Below are 20,191 nucleotides of genomic sequence, written 5' to 3'. Positions count from 1 at the left end.
TTGCTGCAGCCAAAAGGTGACCTGGGGGCAGGAGGAGGATGAGCAAGTGAGGGTTCACCCATCCTCCTCCTCTGCCAGCCGCTGATCACATAGACATTGGGGTCACACCACAGTCTTCTTGAGATTATTCTCCACTTTGGAATCCACTGGGAGAATGGGTAGAGTAATTCTCACAATTTAGCAAGTTTCTCATTCATAAAATTGGACTGATAATACTTGAAGTATTATTGATCACCTTACAGAACTGTTCGGTACAAGTGGGATATGTCACAAACTTTGGAAACTTTGGAAAAGTATTACACAGCCCTGTTGTTACCATGATTGTCCCTATCAGAATTGTGATGGCCAAGCTTTAGCTGGCCCATGGCTTCTCCAGGGTTTAGCCAGAATGCTATAACTGGCCACTTTACTTCTGCCTCTTCAGCAGAGTGCGAAATTCACGCCCAAATTATAGAGAGACTTCTTTCTATACAGTTTTTTGAAGGTAAAGAGCTTCGACTGAAACAAGAGTACTTTGTGGTGGCTGCTACTCTCCAAGATATCATTCGCCGCTTCAAATCTTCCAAATTTGGCTGCCGGGATCCAGTGAGAACCTCTTTTGAAACTTTCCCAGACAAGGTAGGCTTGGACCTAAAATTCTTTGTAACTGACAATTTTTTTTAGCTTTGTTCTTTGCATAATGTAATGTGTCTGCATTCCCACTTCTTCAAGTTAACAGTTCACACCACAGCATTCATTTCATTGTCTATTATTGAATGTGAGGACAAATGCAGAAAATCTATTTCTTTGTCTAAGCTTTCTGTCCACTTGATTACTTTCCTGGAAACCTCCCTTGCTTATGTCAGTGTCTTAGCCCAGGAGTTGAGGTTAAGGAGGAAAATTTGTTTCCTTGGTCTTTTTTAACTTATGTTGGGAAATCCCAGTGTATTTGGGAAATGATGTGATTATTGTTTCTTTTTTTAAAAAAAATTGTCTTGTTTAGCATATATTAGATTACTTGACCTCTAGGGGAGAGAATGAGGGGAAGTGAAGGGAAAAAAATTTGGAACACAAGGTTTTGGAAGTATGAATGTTGAAAATTATGCTTTGTTTTGAAAATAAAAGGCTTTAATAATAAAAAAAATAATTTTTGGAGACAGAAATTAACAAAATGAAATAAAAAATTGTGTTTTAAAAATTACTTAAATATTCAGAATCACAAATGAAATACTTTAAGAAAAAGAAATTACTATAGGTGTTTATTCATCCTCTTATTATTACTTATTATTACTATTATTATTACTATTCAACAACATCAAAATGATGATGAATTAGCCTTACCTGATACTTATCATCCATTGTTCTTGTATATGGGGAAGCTAAATGGTTCAGTTGGTAAAGTGCTGGGCCTGGATTTAAGAACACAAATGTCTTGAGTTAAATCCAGCATTAGTCACTTGCTAGTTGTGTGACCTTGGGTTTAACCCAGTTTGCCTCAGTTTCCTCACCTGTAAAATGAGTGGAGAAGGAAATGGCAAATTCCCAAAGAGGTTACAGAGAGCCAGACATAACTAAAAAAATGACTGTATGACAAAATATGCTATTTTTGGATATATTTAAATGGACACAGGGAGTTGTGATACAGTAAGATGAGTTTTGGATTTGGAATTTGGAATCTAGATACAAATACCAATTCTGCCACTTACCATTTGTGTGACTTGAAATGACCTACTTGACTTTACTGACCTTTTCCTTCCTGAATCTTCGCATTTAGAAAATGAGGGAGTTGGCCTATATTACCTCAGAGATGCCTTCCAGCTCCAGCTTAGAATCTTGTGTCCCATCTCCAGATATATACTCTTCAAATAGTGGTATTACTGCCAGGAGGAAAAAGCTGCTTTTTTCTCTTTAGTCCTCAACTCACATTCCTGGTAAAGTAGCAGATTAGTGTCCTAATGTCATGTTAAATTATTACCTCAGTCCTGGGCTCCCTGACAACCTAGGGTTCATTTGCTATAGTTGAATTTCTTGTCAGTAACTCCCATTGTTTCTGTTGTGGTCCTTGTGCTAAACTACAAAAGAAAGATGGGAATATGGCACAAAATTGTTGATTTCAATTCCAGGTTGCCATTCAGCTCAATGATACCCATCCAGCACTCTCTATTCCAGAGCTCATGAGAATCCTAGTGGATGTTGAAAAGGTGGATTGGGATAAGGTAAGAACAAGACATGCTGGTGGGGCCAAGGAAAGAAGGTGGGTGCTTTCTCTGTTCTGAAAGTGTAGCATGACTACTTTGGCTTATCTAAATACTACCATTTCCATGTGAATTTCTCAATTACTTCCCATCTTGATTCTGTGAGATAGGAGGTAGTACTGTGATTGATGTTAAGAGGGTTCTTGGGAGAGAGGTGGGCAAGGAGAAAAATTCCGAAGTATTTCTTTTGAATGAAAGGAAGAAAGGCTTATTGAGTAGTATGAGTGTAATAGAAAAGCGGATCATTTGGGGAGTGGAGAAGGATTCTGACACATTGGATCTTGCATCTTATTATTTAGTTATTTAGTAGAGAATTAATTGGAAGAAACCTCAGAGAATAAGTAACTGTGTATTTGGGTTTTATGATCCAGATATTGGGGGCCTTGAAGCTCCTGTGTAGATTCTTTTCCCTTAGGAAAGAAATGATCAATCTGTGAAGTCCTCCTTGGAATTTTCCTGCCTTTATAGAATACCAGAACCACCCATCTTGGCCACAAACGGCCTGCATTTTGTAGGTATTCTCTCTGAAATGCCTGTGGCTGGGTAGCCTTGCTGTACCCCTTAGCCTGCAGGAGAGGGCAGTGTAGCCTCAGTGTGAGCCTGTAGACAGGGGCAGCTTTCCCATCCTCTCAGTTGGATCTGTCCAATCCTCCCTCGTGAGTTTTCATTTGTCTTAGCTTGCTGAAGAAAGAGGTGACATTTTTTTCTTGCCATTAATTTAAGTCTTCTAATCTGCATTTTAGGCCTGGGAGATCACTAAAAAAACATGTGCCTACACCAACCACACTGTCCTTCCCGAGGCCCTGGAGCGATGGCCGGTCTCGATGTTTGAGAAGCTACTGCCAAGACACTTGGAGATTATCTACGCTGTTAATCAGAAGCACTTGGATGTAAGGCCGCCCTTCTGAGAGGGATGACTTGAGGGGGAAGGAAGGGAGGAAAATAGAAGATGATTTGGTCTTGGTAGGGGATTACCTTCCACTTATTCTCCTTTAAATGAATTCTAAGAATTGATGTAAAAGGCTATAGGTTATTTTAGCCACCAGAATATATTTAGGAGTATTCTTATAGTACCATTAGGGGTCATTAATTAATCATCAAGCTATAGACCTCCTGATGCAGTTCCCTCCCTACCAATAGAATTCTGAAATGGCTGTCATAATATTAAAGTAGGAACTCTGTTTAGGAAGTTTTATGCCAGTTTTCATTTCTTTTTTTTCCCTGGAGTCGGAAGGAATCCCATACCTGATTAAACACTGGATTTGGATTACCTACTGTAGTACTGATTTAGTTTTTATCCCTTGTTATTGTAGTAGGTTTCTGTCCTGCATATATCATTTAATGCATGAAAAATGTGTGATTTTTGACTGCATAGGAAATTTGTAGTGTGGGATTTCTCTTTTTCTACATATTTGTAATCTGTCAGCAACTTAATAGATAAGTTTAAGGGATTACTTCAGGCATATAAGACTAAGTGGTTTGCCTTGAGTCATACAGCTAACAAATATTAAAGGGAAGATTTGAAATCTGTTTTTTGACTCAAAATTCTGTATTTTAACTACTATACCTTGTAGAATTCAGCAGCTTATGAAAAAGCAAAATGTAGATACTTTAAAATTTTAGTCTTAAGTCTGTTTTTTTAAAATTTCTGTCAGGGAATGATAAAAATATTTAATAACATTTAGAATCTATTGAGTGGTGTGATATGGTCAACTCTCCTAAGGTATTTGGGAATAATTTGCCTGCCATTTTTCTCTATCATGGTCTGTGATTTAGGGGGAAGAAGCTGAAAATCCTTTCTGTGTATATGGATAATGGGATATTTCATTATTCTCATTAGCTTTGGGTTCAGAGAGGGAGGTCACTAATGTTTCTCTATATCTTGGGAACAGAATGTAGCTGCCATGTTTCCTGGGGATGTGGACCGACTGAGGAGGATGTCTGTGATTGAGGAAGGAGACTGTAAGAGGATTAACATGGCCCATCTTTGTGTGATTGGGTCCCACGCTGTCAACGGAGTAGCAAGAATTCACTCAGAAATTGTGAAACATTCTGTGTGAGTGCCTGTACAATGCATGTATTAAATTTAAATTCAGGCACATGCCTTTGATTTAATCCACTTCTGTGTCACCAAGAATGCCATATGAATTGAACCATATAGTTTACATACAAAACAATCAATTCACATAATGAAATACATATTTAGTTCAGTAGAGTAGAGAAGGCAGGTCAGGAGGATCCAAGATTTAAGTAATCACATAAAGTTACATATCTTTAAGGGTCAAACCTCAAATGAAAGTTCTTGTATTTCTTCATTAAGACTGATGATGCTATGGTACAAGTGGTCTTAGTGTTGACCAGTAACATGTGTTTGCCTCTCCAGCCCTAAACACAAAGAAACCATCTCATCAGGTGGGCAGGAATTCTTTCAACCCCCTTATCCTCCTTTGCTTCTCTTGAGATTGTGGCTATAGATGATGGCTAACGTTAGACTTTGGCCCACAAATAATTGAAACCATCAGTTTGTTTTACCCTGTTATGGAATACTAATAGGTAAGAGACTTGTCTTTTTCATATAGACCATAGAACATTCCTACTGGAAGGGACCTTGGAGATAATCTGGACTAACTCTAATTTTATTAATGATAAAATTGAGACTAATAGAAATCAGATGACTTGTCTAAGAAACCCAGATAGTAAGTAGAGTCCAGATTTGAACCCCCAGGTCTTCTGGCTCCAAATACCTTACACTTCACACTATGCCACAATGATGTAACCTTTCTGTATTTCTTTTCCTGCCTGAAAACAATGTTCACCTCAACTGAATATCTAGTAAATGACTTTTATGCGCAAGTAACCGTGCTAAGTATACAAAGAAAAAATGCCCTTGCCTCCAAGAAGTTCCACTAGTGAGAGAGATTATATATAGTACACATAGTCAGATCTTTCCTTCACCAGGAAAGTGGGGCCCTACTCACATTTGTTTAATCTGAGTAAAGAATACATGCCACAGTACCTTGGCCAGGTAATTTACCTTTATGAGTCCTACTTATACTTACATAAATGAAGTGTTTTGCTGATGGAGGGTGATAATTTTTAGAAGTTCTGTCTTGGATGTTTTATGTATGTTTGAGTTTGGAGGCCTTTGTTTAAGCAAAAAAAAATAAAGGAGTCTTGCTTGGGAGTTCTTTCTTATCCTGTTCCAAACAAAACCATTTTATAACCTTTCCTTCCTATCCTTTTCTTTTGTCTTTTAGTTTTAAAGATTTTTATGAACTAGAGCCAGAGAAGTTCCAGAACAAGACTAATGGTATTACTCCCAGAAGATGGCTACTGTTGTGCAATCCAGGTCTAGCAGAGATCATTGTGGAGGTCAGTTGATCTTACAATGTTTACCCCTAAGACTCACAGACAATAGAAATGAGGGCAGTTTTAGAACATGGCAGGATTAGATCTTGGTTATTCTTGTAGTTGAGAGGGTATAATAGTGGTTCTTTTTGCTTCAAGTCTTTATTTGAAATTAAAAAAAAAATCTCTCATCTTTGAATTGGGCAGTTTATTTTTACTAATAGTAGGCATAGTGACTTGCTCTAAAGTTTGTAGCATTGAGTGCATGGTAAGGTTACAGTCTTTGGTTAAAGTGTAAGAGAAAAGATCAGCCTCCATTAGTTACTGAATTTAAAGTGTGTGGACCTGCTTTATCAGCTAATTAAATAACTTGGAGTAGGCACTTATAAAAGGATGTGAAAATTGGGGAAATGCATCAACACAAATGATTGTTTCAACAGCATTAATAAGAATGCCATGTTGATTATGTTACAGTTTATCAAAAAGCACAACTGCTTCTAACAATTCTTTTTGCATTTCTCTAGAGAATTGGAGAAGATTTTCTCACTAATTTAAGTCAGCTAAAGAAGCTTTTACCATTAGTCAATGATGAAGGATTCATCAGGGATGTGGCCAAAGTCAAACAGGTAATAATAGTGTGAATAAAGTTTTCTTGGAATTTTCTCACTTTAAATTACTCTAATTCCCATCTTTTCCACCTAACTCCCAAATGTTTTTTAGCATATACAAGTTATGAAATCATTTGAAACTTAGTGATTCACCTACTCCTTTGGACTATGATAATAGCTTCAGTTAAAAAAAAAAAAAAACATTGAGCAACCACTTCATTCAGATTGGTCAATAAATATGTAATACTTGCACAAAAACAAATTTTTTGCCGAGAACTTTGTTCTCTTATTTCTAATTAATACATGAGGGGAAGAATCCACTCCTTTGCCAAACCTCCCTATTTCTATTGGGTCACAACAATCCTTTCAGTCACTCAGATTTGCAATCTTAATTAACAATATTATTAATCTTGATTATTTCCTTTCCCTTAACTTCCATTGATATCTTGAATCAGTTCATAAATCTGACCTATTTTGCTTTTGGAACATTTTTTTAAATTGTCTGCTGCTTTTCCCTTTGTTTAAACCCTCAGCTCTCTATCACCTTCCAACTGAACTGTTGGAATTGCTTCTCTGCTTGCAGTCTCTTGTCAGTTCATTCATGTAGTTGCCAAATTTGATATTTTAAAGCACAGGTGTGACTACGTCATTCTCCTACTCTTCATTGGTTTCCTTTGGACTCTGGGAGAAATACATACCTTTGACTAAAATTATCTGCAGTTTGGCTTACACCTATCCTTCTCAATATTATTTCACATTATTCTTTTTCATATTTTTTAAGTTCCCAACCAAACTGGACTGTTAGCTAATTCCTATGTATAACCTTCCATCTTCCATTCCTGCCCTTTTCACAATTAATTTTCTCATATTTGGATATCACTCCCTCCTCATTTCTATCTCTTAGAATCCCTTCCTCCTTTCAAAGCATGGCTTAGGTGTCCCCTATGTAAACTTTTCTTTATGCCCATAGTTATTTACACTGTCTTCCTCTTGAAATTGTTTTGTATTGCTCTACATATTCTTTTAATTTCTTACTTTTATGCATATATCCCCGTGGAACATGAAGGAGAGCTGTGCTGCTTGAGGGCAGGGACACACCCAGCACAGTTCCTGACACATGGTAGTAGCTAGCATTTATATAGCACTTTAAGATTTGCAAACTACCCTATATAAATTATCTCATTTGATCCTCATAGTAACCCCCTGAAATAGGTGCTGGTATCTCATTTTACAGATCAGGAAACTGAGACAAGGAGAGATTAAGTGATTTGCCTGGGGTCACACAGTTCATAATTTCTCAGGCTGAATTTGAACTCGGATCAGTAAGTAACTGAGGCAGGATTCAAACTCAGATCTTCCTGACTCCAAATCTTTTGCTTTGTCCACTTTGCCATCTAGATGCCTCCAATGTTTGTCAGATTAAGAGGCACAAATTTTACTTTGAAGTGAAGTTATACTATAGCTATGGAAAATCACTAAATAATAGTAGTTTAGACTATGTGCTTTGTTGGTTAAAAAGTATATCAATTCTGATGGACATGGCTCTTGTCAACAATGAGGTAATTCAGACCAGTTCCAATGGTCTTATGATGACCCAGAGTAAGGACAGTGAGAACTGAATGTGGACCACAACATAGTATTTTCACTCTTTTTGTTGTTGTTTGCTTGCATTTTGTTTTCTTTTTCATTTTTTTCCTTTTTGATCTGATATTTTTTGTGCAGCATGATATTTGTGGAATTATGTATAGAATGTTTAACGTATATTGGATCACTTGTTAACTGGGGAAGAGAGTGGAGGAAAGGGAGGGGAAAAATTAGAACACAGGGGTGAATGTCAAAATTATCCATGTATATATTTTGAAGATAAAAATCTATAATTAAAAAAATAAAATGAAAAGTATATCTTAGTGGTCTCTTGGTATAGCCAGGTTTAATCTTAAAAATTTACTGATAGTGTGACCTTTGGCAGTTTTTAGTAAAAAGCTGAATTTATGTAATTTGAAGCCTTTCAAACCAAAAACAATCCACATATAGCTACCTTGGAATAAAACACAACAGAATTCTTGCCTCATTGATTTATATCTGATGGTGTTTGTTCCATTTAAAAAAAAATTGTAGTGCAAAATTGATTTCTCTTTTCTAAATGTTTAACTTAATGTAATGCTAGTAATACTTTCTATTTTAAAATTGTCGTTGCTTTTTCCTCGTTCTCTTAATTCTTCATTTTCTGTAATTCACATTTTTTTCTACCATTCAGTGGTTCCTTTTTATTTTGGCATCTCTTTCTGCACTTGCTTTTTGGTCTAATCTTTTCATCTCAGTACTGATCTTCAAGCCTTACAATATTCTGCCTCCCTTCCTCTTCTTTGACTACCTATGAATTTTTCCATACCTGTTGGATTTCTAGCAAAATGAATAAAGATGTTGTATCACGGCTGAATCAAAAATTATAGGGAATAGGAATAGCTGAATCCTCAAAGCTATCATTTGGGCAGCATTATAGTATTTACCAGGCAAAAAGGAAATCAGGAAAAAGTCAAAGGCTTCCCTCTGTTTTCTCCTCCCCAGGAAAACAAATTGAAGTTTTCTGCCTTCCTAGAGCAGAAATACAAGGTGAAAATAAATCCCTCCTCTATGTTTGATGTTCATGTGAAGAGAATCCACGAGTACAAGAGGCAGTTGCTGAACTGCTTACACATCATCACTCTGTACAACCGTAAGTGTTGATGTCATTAGCATTTCAGGTCTCAGTCAGGTGTTACCTATTTCATGTTTGGGGCAGTGTAAAAGAACAGAGCCTCCATAATCTCCTCTTCCAAAGGCCCTTTTGCTCCCAAAAGTTTCCTAGGTCTCTTCAGTTTTCACTTGATTTTGTCATCTGTTATCTGTTATCTGTTATCTGACCTATGAAGTTTTCCCTTCAGACCATGGATCATATCAAAAAGAGGGGTAGTTTGGGATAATAGACATGTATTTTATTTTTAAGGTCATAGCTAGAAATGAGATTTTAGATATCATTTATACCAACTACCTCATTTCATACCAAGGTTACAGTAACGGGTTTGAGATTCACATTACAAATTCTTTTCTTTTTTCTTTTTTTTTTTTTTTTGTGCGTATGACCTCAAATTCCATATTTAAATGATGTTTTTTTCCTAGTGGGGTCAGCTAATAGTTTACAGACTTAATTTTAAGTTTGTCTTTTAAGTTAAATTGCCATTTTCTAATTAATAAATATCAGATCTTGTTACCTTAATGTTGAACAGTTGTACTTACTTTTTCTCCACTGGTAGAATTAGAATCTGTCTTTTGGCAGAGTGTGAAGGATGACTTTTGTGGGTCTCGGATCTTTTTAGTGATCCCTAGGGGAAGAGAGAGCATGTTGTTTTCCTAAAATTAAATTTATTGTGATCTATTTAAACTGTTTGTGGAACTGAAAGTTTTTATGTCTATCAGTAAATAGATGGATATCAGCTTTCTAAATAAAATATTTAGACAAAAAATGCCCAGAAAAAAATTATCAAAATGCTCATTTAGAAAGTACTTATTGAGTATGTGCTTTGTTCCTATCAATTCTATACATTGAAGAAAATACAAAGTAAGTAAAACAGTTTTTGTCTTTAGGAACTAAAACATCTAGTCAAAATTACAGAAATTTACATAATGAAATAATTCATTAAGAATACAAGATAGTTTTAAATCAAATCCCAAGATATAAAGATGTGGACAATAAATACCATGAAAATTCAGAGAAAAGAGAATAATATTACCAAGATGAGAGTTGACAGGAAAGGTTTCAGGGAGAAAAGGTACTTGGAAACCAAAGGGTTGGAATAAGTGTTTTAGGTAAGTTGGAAAGAGGGGGAATATATTTCACTATGGAGAACTCTAGGAATATGACTTCAAATTAAAGTCCAACATATTTTCACAGTGAAACAGTGATGTGCTTTATTTGCATTTGAATTTTATAGAGCATTTGGTCTTTTAAAACTATTTAGAGTTGGTTAATATGGGTCTTTCAGCTATTTGGAACTTCTTTGGGACTACTGCTTCCCTATTGGTAAAATAAGAATTGCCACAAGTCAGATATATAAACATCTCAATGACATTGATGTATATTTCTCAAAATAAAGATGTTTTTATTGCCCATTGTGAACGTTAAGAGCAATTTTCAGTTCAGTCAGTTAAGTTCCAGTAGCTTCATTCTTTTGGAGGCAGTTAGAGTTAAGTGACTTGCTTAACATTGCACAGCTAGTAAGCATCTGAGGCCAGATTTAAACTCAGGCCCTTCTGACTTAGGGCTAGTGTTCTGTTCTACTTTCTTCAAGGCACCATACTAAGTGGTGTTATGACAAAGCCCAAAGTAAAACAAATCACATTGCAGACATATACCTAATATGACAAAAGATACATTGGTTAGGGTCAGTGCTTTGTAGCAGATAGGACCCCGACTAGACTTTCAGACAAGAAAGTAGGTTCATATCCCCAGCTTTTATAAAATGTCCCTGGGCAAATTACAACCTCCCTTAACCAGTTGCCTCACATATGAAATGGGAATTATAATATCTCTTATAATTCTTAGGGAACTATAAATGAAATTTAAAAAATTATAAAGTGCTTTATAAATCCTAGATACTTATTATAGTATGTTGAAGGAAAACTGGTAAAAGCATATGGGACATTGCTTAAAGAGACTAGTTAAAGGCTGAAGTGATTTCACAGCTCTTACTTTCCTTAATCCTCATTGGCTACTGATAAGAATTGTAATTTTCTCAGTCCAGCTTTGATGGAGGTTTCCTGGTGCCCTTAGGTTGTTTTCCTTTGTGCAATGGATTTGCTCTATGATTAATGCTCTCTCTACCTTCTATGGTATATGGGCCTTCAGCAACTGTAGCTTGATAGTGTGATAGAACTACTCCAGTATCTTGCTAGACTGTTCTTCCCTTGGCCCAGGTTGAAGCTGATGTAATACCTTTGGAATAGGGCCTGGAAGTTGATATTAGCTTATTTTTTATTTCTTGATTAATGGATTTAAGATACCAAATCAGTGATCTAGTAAAAAGAATCTGAAATCAGAAAACTTAATTTGGTTGGCTCTTTTGCTTGTTAAAGCCAAAACAATTCATTTAACTTCTTGGGCTTTAGTTTCTTCATTTGTGGAATGAGGGAAATATCTCTAAGAGTCTTTGCAGGTATGAAAAAATTATCTGAGCGTGTGATTCTAAATAATCTTTAAGCTGTGAATGTGAAGCCAGAGAGCTTGAGTACAAAAATTCTGGCTGTATCAATTATTATCTGAATGGCAGTGAGTAGGTCAATACTCTGGGCCCTAATTTAAAATGCTCCAAAAAATTGAAATGCAAATAAGTTCTGGGTAGATTTTCTCACTGGTGTTTTCTTTTAAGTCTATTCAAGAGCTTTCAGGTAATGTTGAACATCTCCTAAATTACTTTTGAGTTTCTCATGAGATTTTTGTGACCAGATCTTCTTTTTAAAGTTGTTGAAATGACTCACTCAGAAAAATTACACATATAATCTATATTTTCAGTGACTGATTTACTTTATGTTTATCTCATATTTTTAATAACCTCAGATAGTACACAATAAAGAAAAGGAAATGAATTTATTTTTCATTATCATATGGAGAAGAAAATAATTTTTCCAATCAAGTTAAGTTGCAATTGCTGTGCCATATTTTGTTTCATCTATATGGAATAACCATCCTTTCTTTAGTTGTAGCATTTTGATGTTTTCCTCTTCTATTGTATATTTAAACTATGTTGTAGTGAACAAAGAGCTTTATCAGAAAGCTGTAATATGAAGTGACCTTTTAAGTAATTGTCCCCACTTTAACCTCCTTTGTTAACCCTATAGGAATAAGGAAAGACCCAGGCAAATCCTTTGTACCAAGAACTGTCATGATTGGAGGAAAGGTAAGATAATCTTTGGATTTCTGTCATTTTGCTTCCTTGATGGAAAGAGTATAATCCTTTTGTATGTTAGTTAGATGGCTTGTCCATTCCATATCTACTGCTTTGGTAGGTGGTCCCTTAGGTGTTACTGTGAAGATCGTGTATCTTAAGATCAGCACGAGACAGGAATTCAGGTTAGGGGAAAATCGTCAGTCTTTATTCTCAGTGAAGAAGGATCGGAGGTGGAAGAGAATCGGCGATAGCAATGTGTGCAGCTGAGTCAAGAAGCTAGCTCGACCAGCAGCCACACGACCAGCAGCTGCTTGCATGGAACCCAGGCCCAATCTCTCCCAGCTTCTCTTCCTGTCTCTCTCTCTCTGCCTCCACCCACCAAAATCGTCATTTCCTATACAACACATCAGGACTTGCACGGAGAGTGGGCAGGGACCATTCTTTATCCAATCATGTATATTAATAGAGTATAGCTCAATTACTATCTAGCCTCATGTACTTGGGACCTCAGTGCATCAGCTCAAACCTCAGCCCATTACATCTCCCGCTTTCTTTTATTTTAGAACACAGGTGGTCATGCCATCCCTGACTCCTCAGGGAAATCAGAGCCCCCAAGGGGAGGTGATCACAGCCTCCCTAACTTCTCAGGGAAGGCAGTGAAAGCACTAAAAAGGAGATGATCACGCCCTCCCTGACATCTCAGAAAAGGCGGTGAAAGCACTAAAAAGGAGATGATCACGCCCTACCTGACATCTCAGGAAGGGAGATGAAAAGCACCAAAGGGAAATGGGGGTTGCTAGCGGGTTTCTGGGCTGAAGGGTCTTATGCACAAACCCATCAGCATGGGAGGTATTACACAAGCACATAGCAATAACGCAGAGGCTATTAGGGATGACCCTCCCCTCAGTCAGTGAAGGCTCAATGTGGTGTAACAAACATGAATTGTACACGCAAGTAGCGGAATAGCAAACAATATAAATCAACATGGTGTGGGAAAAGATCACCAGAAGTCCTAGAAGGTGGGTATGTAAACAACAGTCACACATACACCTTCTTCAGCAGCCAAGAGATAGTCCAAAACCAATCTATTGTCCATTGTTTCACATGTCAGGGAATCCAATGATCCCCTGAGTTTTGAAGTCCTGAAAAGTCTTTTTATGTGTTAGGAATCCAATGATTCCAGCAGATTTTGAAGTGTTGTAACAGTCTTATCATTTCTCAGAGAATCCAATGATTCCTGAGAGTTTTCAGTCCTATGTCTCAGAGAATCCAATGATTCCTGAGGATTTTCAAGTCCCATGTCTCAGAGAATCCAATGATTCCTGAGGGTTTTGAAGTCCAACAATCTTTGATGTCCATGAGTCAAACGCCATAACTGCCACGCTCTTTCAATGGTGAGCACAATCAGCAACAGCACCACCCGATATTTCTTGGGTTTTCTCCTTTGTTTTTCAAAGGTCTGCTCATCTCTCAGATGGACAAGGCGAATATGGCTCGTTGGCACCCATCTGATTCCTTCTCCACCTGTAGAGATACAAGCAAACCCTCTCCCCAAAGCAGTTAGCCTATTTGGTCCTTTCCACTCACCACTTTCTGGGTCTCTCCACATCACCTGGCGATTATCTAAAGATAGTGGAGCTGTGCAACTGGACACTGACCTTCCGTGGGTTATAAAACCTGTCAGCGGAGCCAGTGCATCTTTGTCAAAAATCAAGAAGTTAATAGTATAAAGAGCTAGATTTAGAAGTTCTCTAGGGTTACCTGTGGCTCCCCCTTTCTTTTGTTTTTGGAGTAGTGTCTTAATATCTCTGTTTCTCCTCTCCACTATTGCCTGTCCTTGAGGATTAAAAGGTGTGCCCGTGGTGTGTAAAATCTTATACTGTGCACAAAAGTGTGCAAAATGTTTCAAAGTATAAGCAGGACCATTGTCTGTTTTATTGCTTGTGGCACACCATAATGGCAAATGCTTGTATGAGGAATTCAGTGACCACTGGCTGTCTCTTTGCTGCTGGCATTGCAAAAGTGAATCCAAACGTGTCTACACAACGTGGATGAAAGACAGACGACCAAAAGATTTATAATGGGTCACATCCATTTGCCAGATTTCATTGGGTCTCAAACCACGAGGGTTCTTCCCTGGAGGCAGTGTAGGAGCGTGGAAAGGAAGGCAAGCCGTACAGGCTTTTACTATGCTCCTAGCTTCCTCTTGTTATTCCAAATTGTAAACGTAAACCTCGAGCAGCCTGATGATATTTAGAATGAGATGCCTGGGCTTCCTGGAATAAAGGGGTATTGACCAACATAGTTAGAAGGCTATCTGCCTTTGAATTGCCATCAAATATGGGACCTGGAAGTCCACTATGAGAGTGGACATGCAAGATATAAATCTTACCTGGATGCTTTCTCACTTGCTCTTGAAGTTTCTTAAAGAGCTGATATATATTAGAGGCTGCAAATTTTATTTGGGCTGTGGCAATTCTTTGTACCACACCTACTGAATAGGCCGAATCAGATATTATATTTATGTCTCCTGGATAATAAGTAAGAGCTAGAATGATCGTCATAATTCATTCTGCTGAGTGGACTGAAAAGGAGTTCTGACTACTCTCTTTATTGTTAGATCATGAGAGTACACAGCACAAATATTATGTTTGGATGCATCCGTGAAGATAGTTGGTCCTTGAAGAGGAACTTTAGAAACTTTTTCTTCAAGAGTCCATCGCCAATTATGTAATAGTCTAGTTATCTTTAATGGAGACCCATGTAAAAAATTTGGAGCCATGGCTAATAAAATTTGCCACTCTGGGATGGCCTCACAACACACATTAATTTGTGTATTGGTATAAAAGGTGTATATCTTATCAGGTCTTGTCCCAGATAATTGTACTGCTCGCTTAGTGGCCTTTAATAAAATTCTAGCCACAAGCACTGGGTAGGGTGTAAGGCTTTGATCTGGTTGTGCTGGGAGGTTCACCCACTCTATCACACTGTGTCCTTGATGAAGGACTGCTGTGGGTGCCTCTTGTGTGGCAACAACTGATATCTCCAAGGGTTTTTGAGTGACTTTCAACCACATTGGATAAAGCCAGTTCAACTTTTCTCAAAGCCTCTTGAGCTTCTTTTGTAAGCTGGCGTGGTGAATTTAAAGCACTGTCTCCCCTTAAAATGTCATATAACGGTTGTAACTGATAGGTAGTCAAACCTAACACTGGTCGCATCCATTGGATATCTCCTATCAATTTCTGAAAATCATTCAATGTGTTTAGCTTTTCTGTTCTTAAGGACAGTTTTTGAATTGTAAGCACCTTAGGGTATACTTCATATCCTAAATATTGAAAAGGAGCATGTCTTTGAATTTTTTCTGGTGCTATGTATAATTTGTAATTCCTTAGTGTTTCTATGGTCTTTTGTAGACATGCCTCTAACATTTGTTCCTCAGGTGCACATCCCAAAATGTCATCCATGTAATGTAATAGCATAACTTTTGGGAATGCTTTTCTTACTGGAGCAAGAGCAGCAGCAACATACATTTGACACATAGTAGGGCTGTTTTTCATTCCCTGTGGCAAAACTGTCCATTCATATCTTTTATAAGGCTCAGCTAAGTTAACGCTGGGCACTGAAAAGGCAAATCTTTTCATATCCTCCTTATCCAGAGGGATAGAATAGAAACAATCCTTAATATCTATGACCCAAAGAGGCCATTCTCTAGGCAACTGAGTAGGAGATGGAAGTCCAGACTGAAGAGTTCCCATAGTTTCCATCTGTTCATTCACTTTTCTTAAATCCGTTAACATCCTCCATTTTCCAGATTTCTTTTTCACAACAAACACTGGGGAATTCCAAGGACTTAGAGAAGGTTTTAAGTGTCCTTGGTCAAGCTGCTCCTGTACTATATCTAATAAGGCCTGAATTTTATCGCTACCTAAGGGCCACTGTTCTATCCACACTGGTGTATCAGTTTTCCATTGGATAGGAACAGGTGAAAGTGTTGGCAGGCCTTCAACAGCAGCCCTGCTTAAAAAACCGAAGTACTCATTTTTAACCCTAATTGCTGTAAAACGTCTCTTCCCCACAGATTGATGGGGATTTTTTCAACTATAAAAGGAGTAAAAACTCCTGTTTTGCCTTCAAAAGTCCATCTCATAGGGGCAGCACTCACTTCAGCTGCTATTGATCCTCCTACACCAGACATGTAGGTATCTGCTTTAATCTTTGGCCAGTGACTGGGCCAGCTGGCACCTCTAATGACCGTCCGATCTGCACCAGTGTCTACCAATCCTTCCAGTGGAAGGCCATTTATATAGATTGTGAGCATAGGTCGGTCAGTTTACAGCTACTGTCCAGTAAATTGCTGGATTTTGTGATCTGGAATCAGAATCTGGGTGACTATCACCAGGCTGCTTATTAGGATTCTGTATGAGTAAACCTGATGCTACTATTTCTCCTGGTTGATAAGTCACACACTGTCTGCCTGTATTGGTGACTGGGATATTATCTACACATTCCCCAGTTTCCCACATCAGTATGTGGATGGACACTGTTTTGTACATACTCTCAGGAGGTAAAATGGTCAAGCCTACTGTGCCTGGAGGCAAGGGATCCATAGGCTGGAGAGGAACAGATTTCACCTCTCCAGGGGGTATCTCAGTTGTCTCAGCTGCATACAACTCTATTCTCCTTAATTGTAATCCCTTTCTCCCATCAGGTTGCTTCCTGGCTGATTGATTGTGTAATCCCTTTCTGCCATCATATGGCTTCCTGGCTGATTGGTCATATTGGGGTATTGGCCGTCTAGGCACTCTCTGGGTGCACCATTGGCTGCCATCATGCCCCAAGTGTTTTTGCCTGGGGCCCTGGGGCTGGGCCCCTCATCCCGTTTCCCTGAACCTGTCTACATTCTGAGGCCCAATGGAAGCTTCTGTTGCATTTTGGACATGGGATACTGGGTCTTGTTCTCCCACCCTGTTTTCTCATTCTGCCTCTATACCAACATTGAGCTTTCAGATGCCCTACTTTACCACACTGAAAGCATTGACGTATCTCTCTAGAAGTCCCTTGCTGGAAGGGACCCTGTCTACCCATGTTGGGATCTTGGGAAGTCTGCATCATAGTCTAGCTATAAAAGGCATTTGTGCTCACTGTGGCACAGCGTCTTATGAACTCCTCTAAAGGAGCATCCTTACGCAGTCCTAGAATAATCCTTCTGCACACCTCATTAGCATTTTCCTTAGCAAGTTGCCTTATTAAAACATCTGTTGTTGGATTTTCCCATTAGTTCTTGTGATAGCAGTCTGCAAACGTCCCCATAAAGTCAGCAAAGGGCTCATCTGGCCCTTGCATTATTTTTGTGAAGGCCTCACCTTTATCATTTTTATTGTGAATCGAATCCCACGCTTTGATAGCATTAGCAGCAATTTGCTCATATGCTGCTACTGAATAATTAACCTGTGCTGTGACGTCTGCATATGGACCTATACCTTGTAGTAGGTCATAGGTGATCGCAGCATGAACAACATTTTGACTATTTTGTTGGGCTTGTATCCTACAGACCTCACTATATTCAGAAAGCCGCATGTAATTTTGTCCAGGTTCTAGGCATACCCATATAAGTTTCCAGTCATCAGGAGTCAAGACTTCGAAAGCCAAATTCTGTAACAGCATCTTAACATAAGCTGATGTAGCCCCATAATTAGTGCAGGCCTTTTTAAGATCTTTAATGATTTCTACGTTAAAAGGAGCGTATCTTCGACTTTGTTGACCTGAGGCATTAGACTGGGAAATTACAGGAAACATAAGTGGTTGAAGCTCCCAGATGTCCACACCCTTTTCTTTGGCCTTCATTAAGCCCTCTTGAAGCCTACTCAAGATTGGATACTGGGGATGCTGGGGGGGAGGTGCTGGTGCTGTCACTGCCCCCAACTGCCCCTCCTCCCTCCATCCCGGAGGGTGGAGTTGGTGGAGGAGAGTCAATCACTTGCTCCTGGGAAAAAGGAGGATATCATTTTCCTTTAAAAAATGTGAACCATTACTCTAATAAATGGTGCTCATTAGTTCATGTGCATTTATTGGCTGTTTTCACATGCAGACTGCTTTTCTGATCCTAAAAGTCAAGTGATAACTTGAAATGATTCCTTGAGGGTATCCTCAGTGTTTCATTTTATTTTAATGATAGTTCATAATCACTTTCCTACAAGAGAAAATTATTGCTTTGTAAGCATTTATCCTGATAAACTAGTTTTCTTGCTTTTTTATTTTTTCTCATTCTTAAATGATTTCTTGCCTTCCATGTATTTTTAAAGCTATCTTATCTTTATCTTTTTGCAGGCTGCTCCTGGTTATCATATGGCTAAAATGATCATCAAGTTGGTTACATCCATTGGTGATGTTGTCAATAAAGATCCAGTTGTTGGAGACAGGCTTAAAGTGATCTTCTTAGAGAATTATCGAGTATCTTTCGCTGAAAAAGGTAGAACTTGGAAATCTTAACTTGAAATAAAGTGTGTGTGTGTGTGGTTTCAGGTTCAATTGGAAACAACTCTTAATAAGATATTCTATACTGGCAAGTGTAATATGGAGTCCAAGATTCTGGGACTAACTTTTGATTAAACTTGATTAGCCTTACTTAAGGGTGGAGAAGGTTTTTTCCTAGGCCTCTTGAGTGCTAACCTTGAAAGGCTAATCATCAGCTGTCCTCTAGTCTACCATGAAAGAATTTCATCCTTGACTAGCAGATTAGGCATGACCAAGCAGGAACATCAGCATTTTAATATCAGAATTGTTCGTGAGGCAATAAACATTTATTAAGCATCCTACGTGCCAGAATTGTGCTGTCCTGTCCCAGGAAAGGTGGAAGACGGCCCCAGCTCCCAAGGAGCTCTCAGTCTGGTAGAGGAAACCACATGCAAATAACTGGGTAGAAACAAGCTCTGTATAGGATACATTTGAAATAATCAATAGGGAAGGCACTAGATTAAGGAGAATTAGGAAAAGCTTCCCGTAGAAGATGAACTTTAACCTGGGGCCCAAATGAAACCAGGAGTCCAAAGGTCAGAAAAGAGTACTTGACAGCCATGGGGACAGTCATTTTCATCCTGCCTTAGCACTGAATTCCTCTTATTTCATGGTGTTCTTTTTCCTGTCTCTTGTCCTTCAAGTTCATCCCTTATTTCTCTTTTTCTTCCTCTGATTTTTTTTCCAGTTTTTCTGGTTTTCCCCCCATTTTTGCATTTTGGTTCTCTTTTTAGACCCATCTCTCTTGTGTCCCTTCACATGGGGAGAAGCCACCATCAAAGGCAATAAAGCAGAAATATGCCTAATAGCTTTGTGTTGCTGTGTTTCATACTGGATGGAAATTTCCTCAAATATTCTCCTTTGTGAATTCAGGAAAGGAAAACTCAGTCAGGTCTGACCTGGCTTGCTTTATATATAGCCATACTGCTTCTTACCAAGAAAATTTATTTAACATGGGACATCACTTTGTTTTTCAGAGTTTTTTGAAATCCCTCTCATTCCTTCTGTACACCTTCCTTGCTTTTGAATTCTTCACAGAGATTAGATGCTTCTTTTATTCTTACAGTATCTGCCCTCATCTGCTACTTCTGATTCTGGCAGCCATTTGTACTGGTTCTTATGAATTCACAGCTGGGATTGAAAGAGTTTTGAGAATTTTGAGATTGCTCTTATGAATGTGCATCAGATGTATACATGATGACCTTGAATACTCTTCCAGACTTCTTCCAGGTTGATGAAGGCTCTAGATCTCAAATGTAAATCCTAATTTTCCTAGTATGAGGACACATATTGGCAGGCAAGTGACTTACTTGCACCATCTAGTAAGAAGCTGAGGTAAGGTTTGAATTCTTCAAGTTCCTAGTTATCTCTTCAGTTCCAGGTGCTTCACTTGGCTATCAGCTCACTAAGTATAAGCTTTTAGTTGCAGTTTTGCAGGCTTCCTAAATAAAGGAACATATTCAAATATGTAATTCTTTGTGCATTCAGATTATGAATTGCTTTCTGTAGTATTAAGTATACTGCCAATCTTCAATGGTGGTATTCACAGTTCTGCCTGAGTTTT

At 38.2% G+C, this 20,191-nt stretch overlaps 1 protein-coding gene across 1 annotated transcript in view; it reads left to right on the top strand.

The window, feature by feature from the left end:
* The window catches only part of PYGB (glycogen phosphorylase B), a 70,303-nt gene that overhangs the window by 37,677 nt on the left and 12,435 nt on the right, over nucleotides 1-20,191 (top strand). Inside the window, exons 8-16 of the mRNA XM_031951005.1 lie at nucleotides 475-618; nucleotides 2,103-2,195; nucleotides 2,978-3,124; nucleotides 4,127-4,290; nucleotides 5,492-5,606; nucleotides 6,107-6,208; nucleotides 8,759-8,906; nucleotides 12,065-12,123; nucleotides 18,442-18,583. Of these exons, the coding sequence (XP_031806865.1) occupies nucleotides 475-618; nucleotides 2,103-2,195; nucleotides 2,978-3,124; nucleotides 4,127-4,290; nucleotides 5,492-5,606; nucleotides 6,107-6,208; nucleotides 8,759-8,906; nucleotides 12,065-12,123; nucleotides 18,442-18,583 (1,114 nt within the window). The remainder of the gene's footprint in view (nucleotides 1-474; nucleotides 619-2,102; nucleotides 2,196-2,977; nucleotides 3,125-4,126; nucleotides 4,291-5,491; nucleotides 5,607-6,106; nucleotides 6,209-8,758; nucleotides 8,907-12,064; nucleotides 12,124-18,441; nucleotides 18,584-20,191) is intronic.

This window comes from Sarcophilus harrisii, chromosome 2, assembly GCF_902635505.1.
Source record: "Sarcophilus harrisii chromosome 2, mSarHar1.11, whole genome shotgun sequence".
Taxonomy (NCBI): domain Eukaryota; kingdom Metazoa; phylum Chordata; class Mammalia; order Dasyuromorphia; family Dasyuridae; genus Sarcophilus; species Sarcophilus harrisii.
This window is presented reverse-complemented; position numbering and strand designations above follow the sequence as displayed.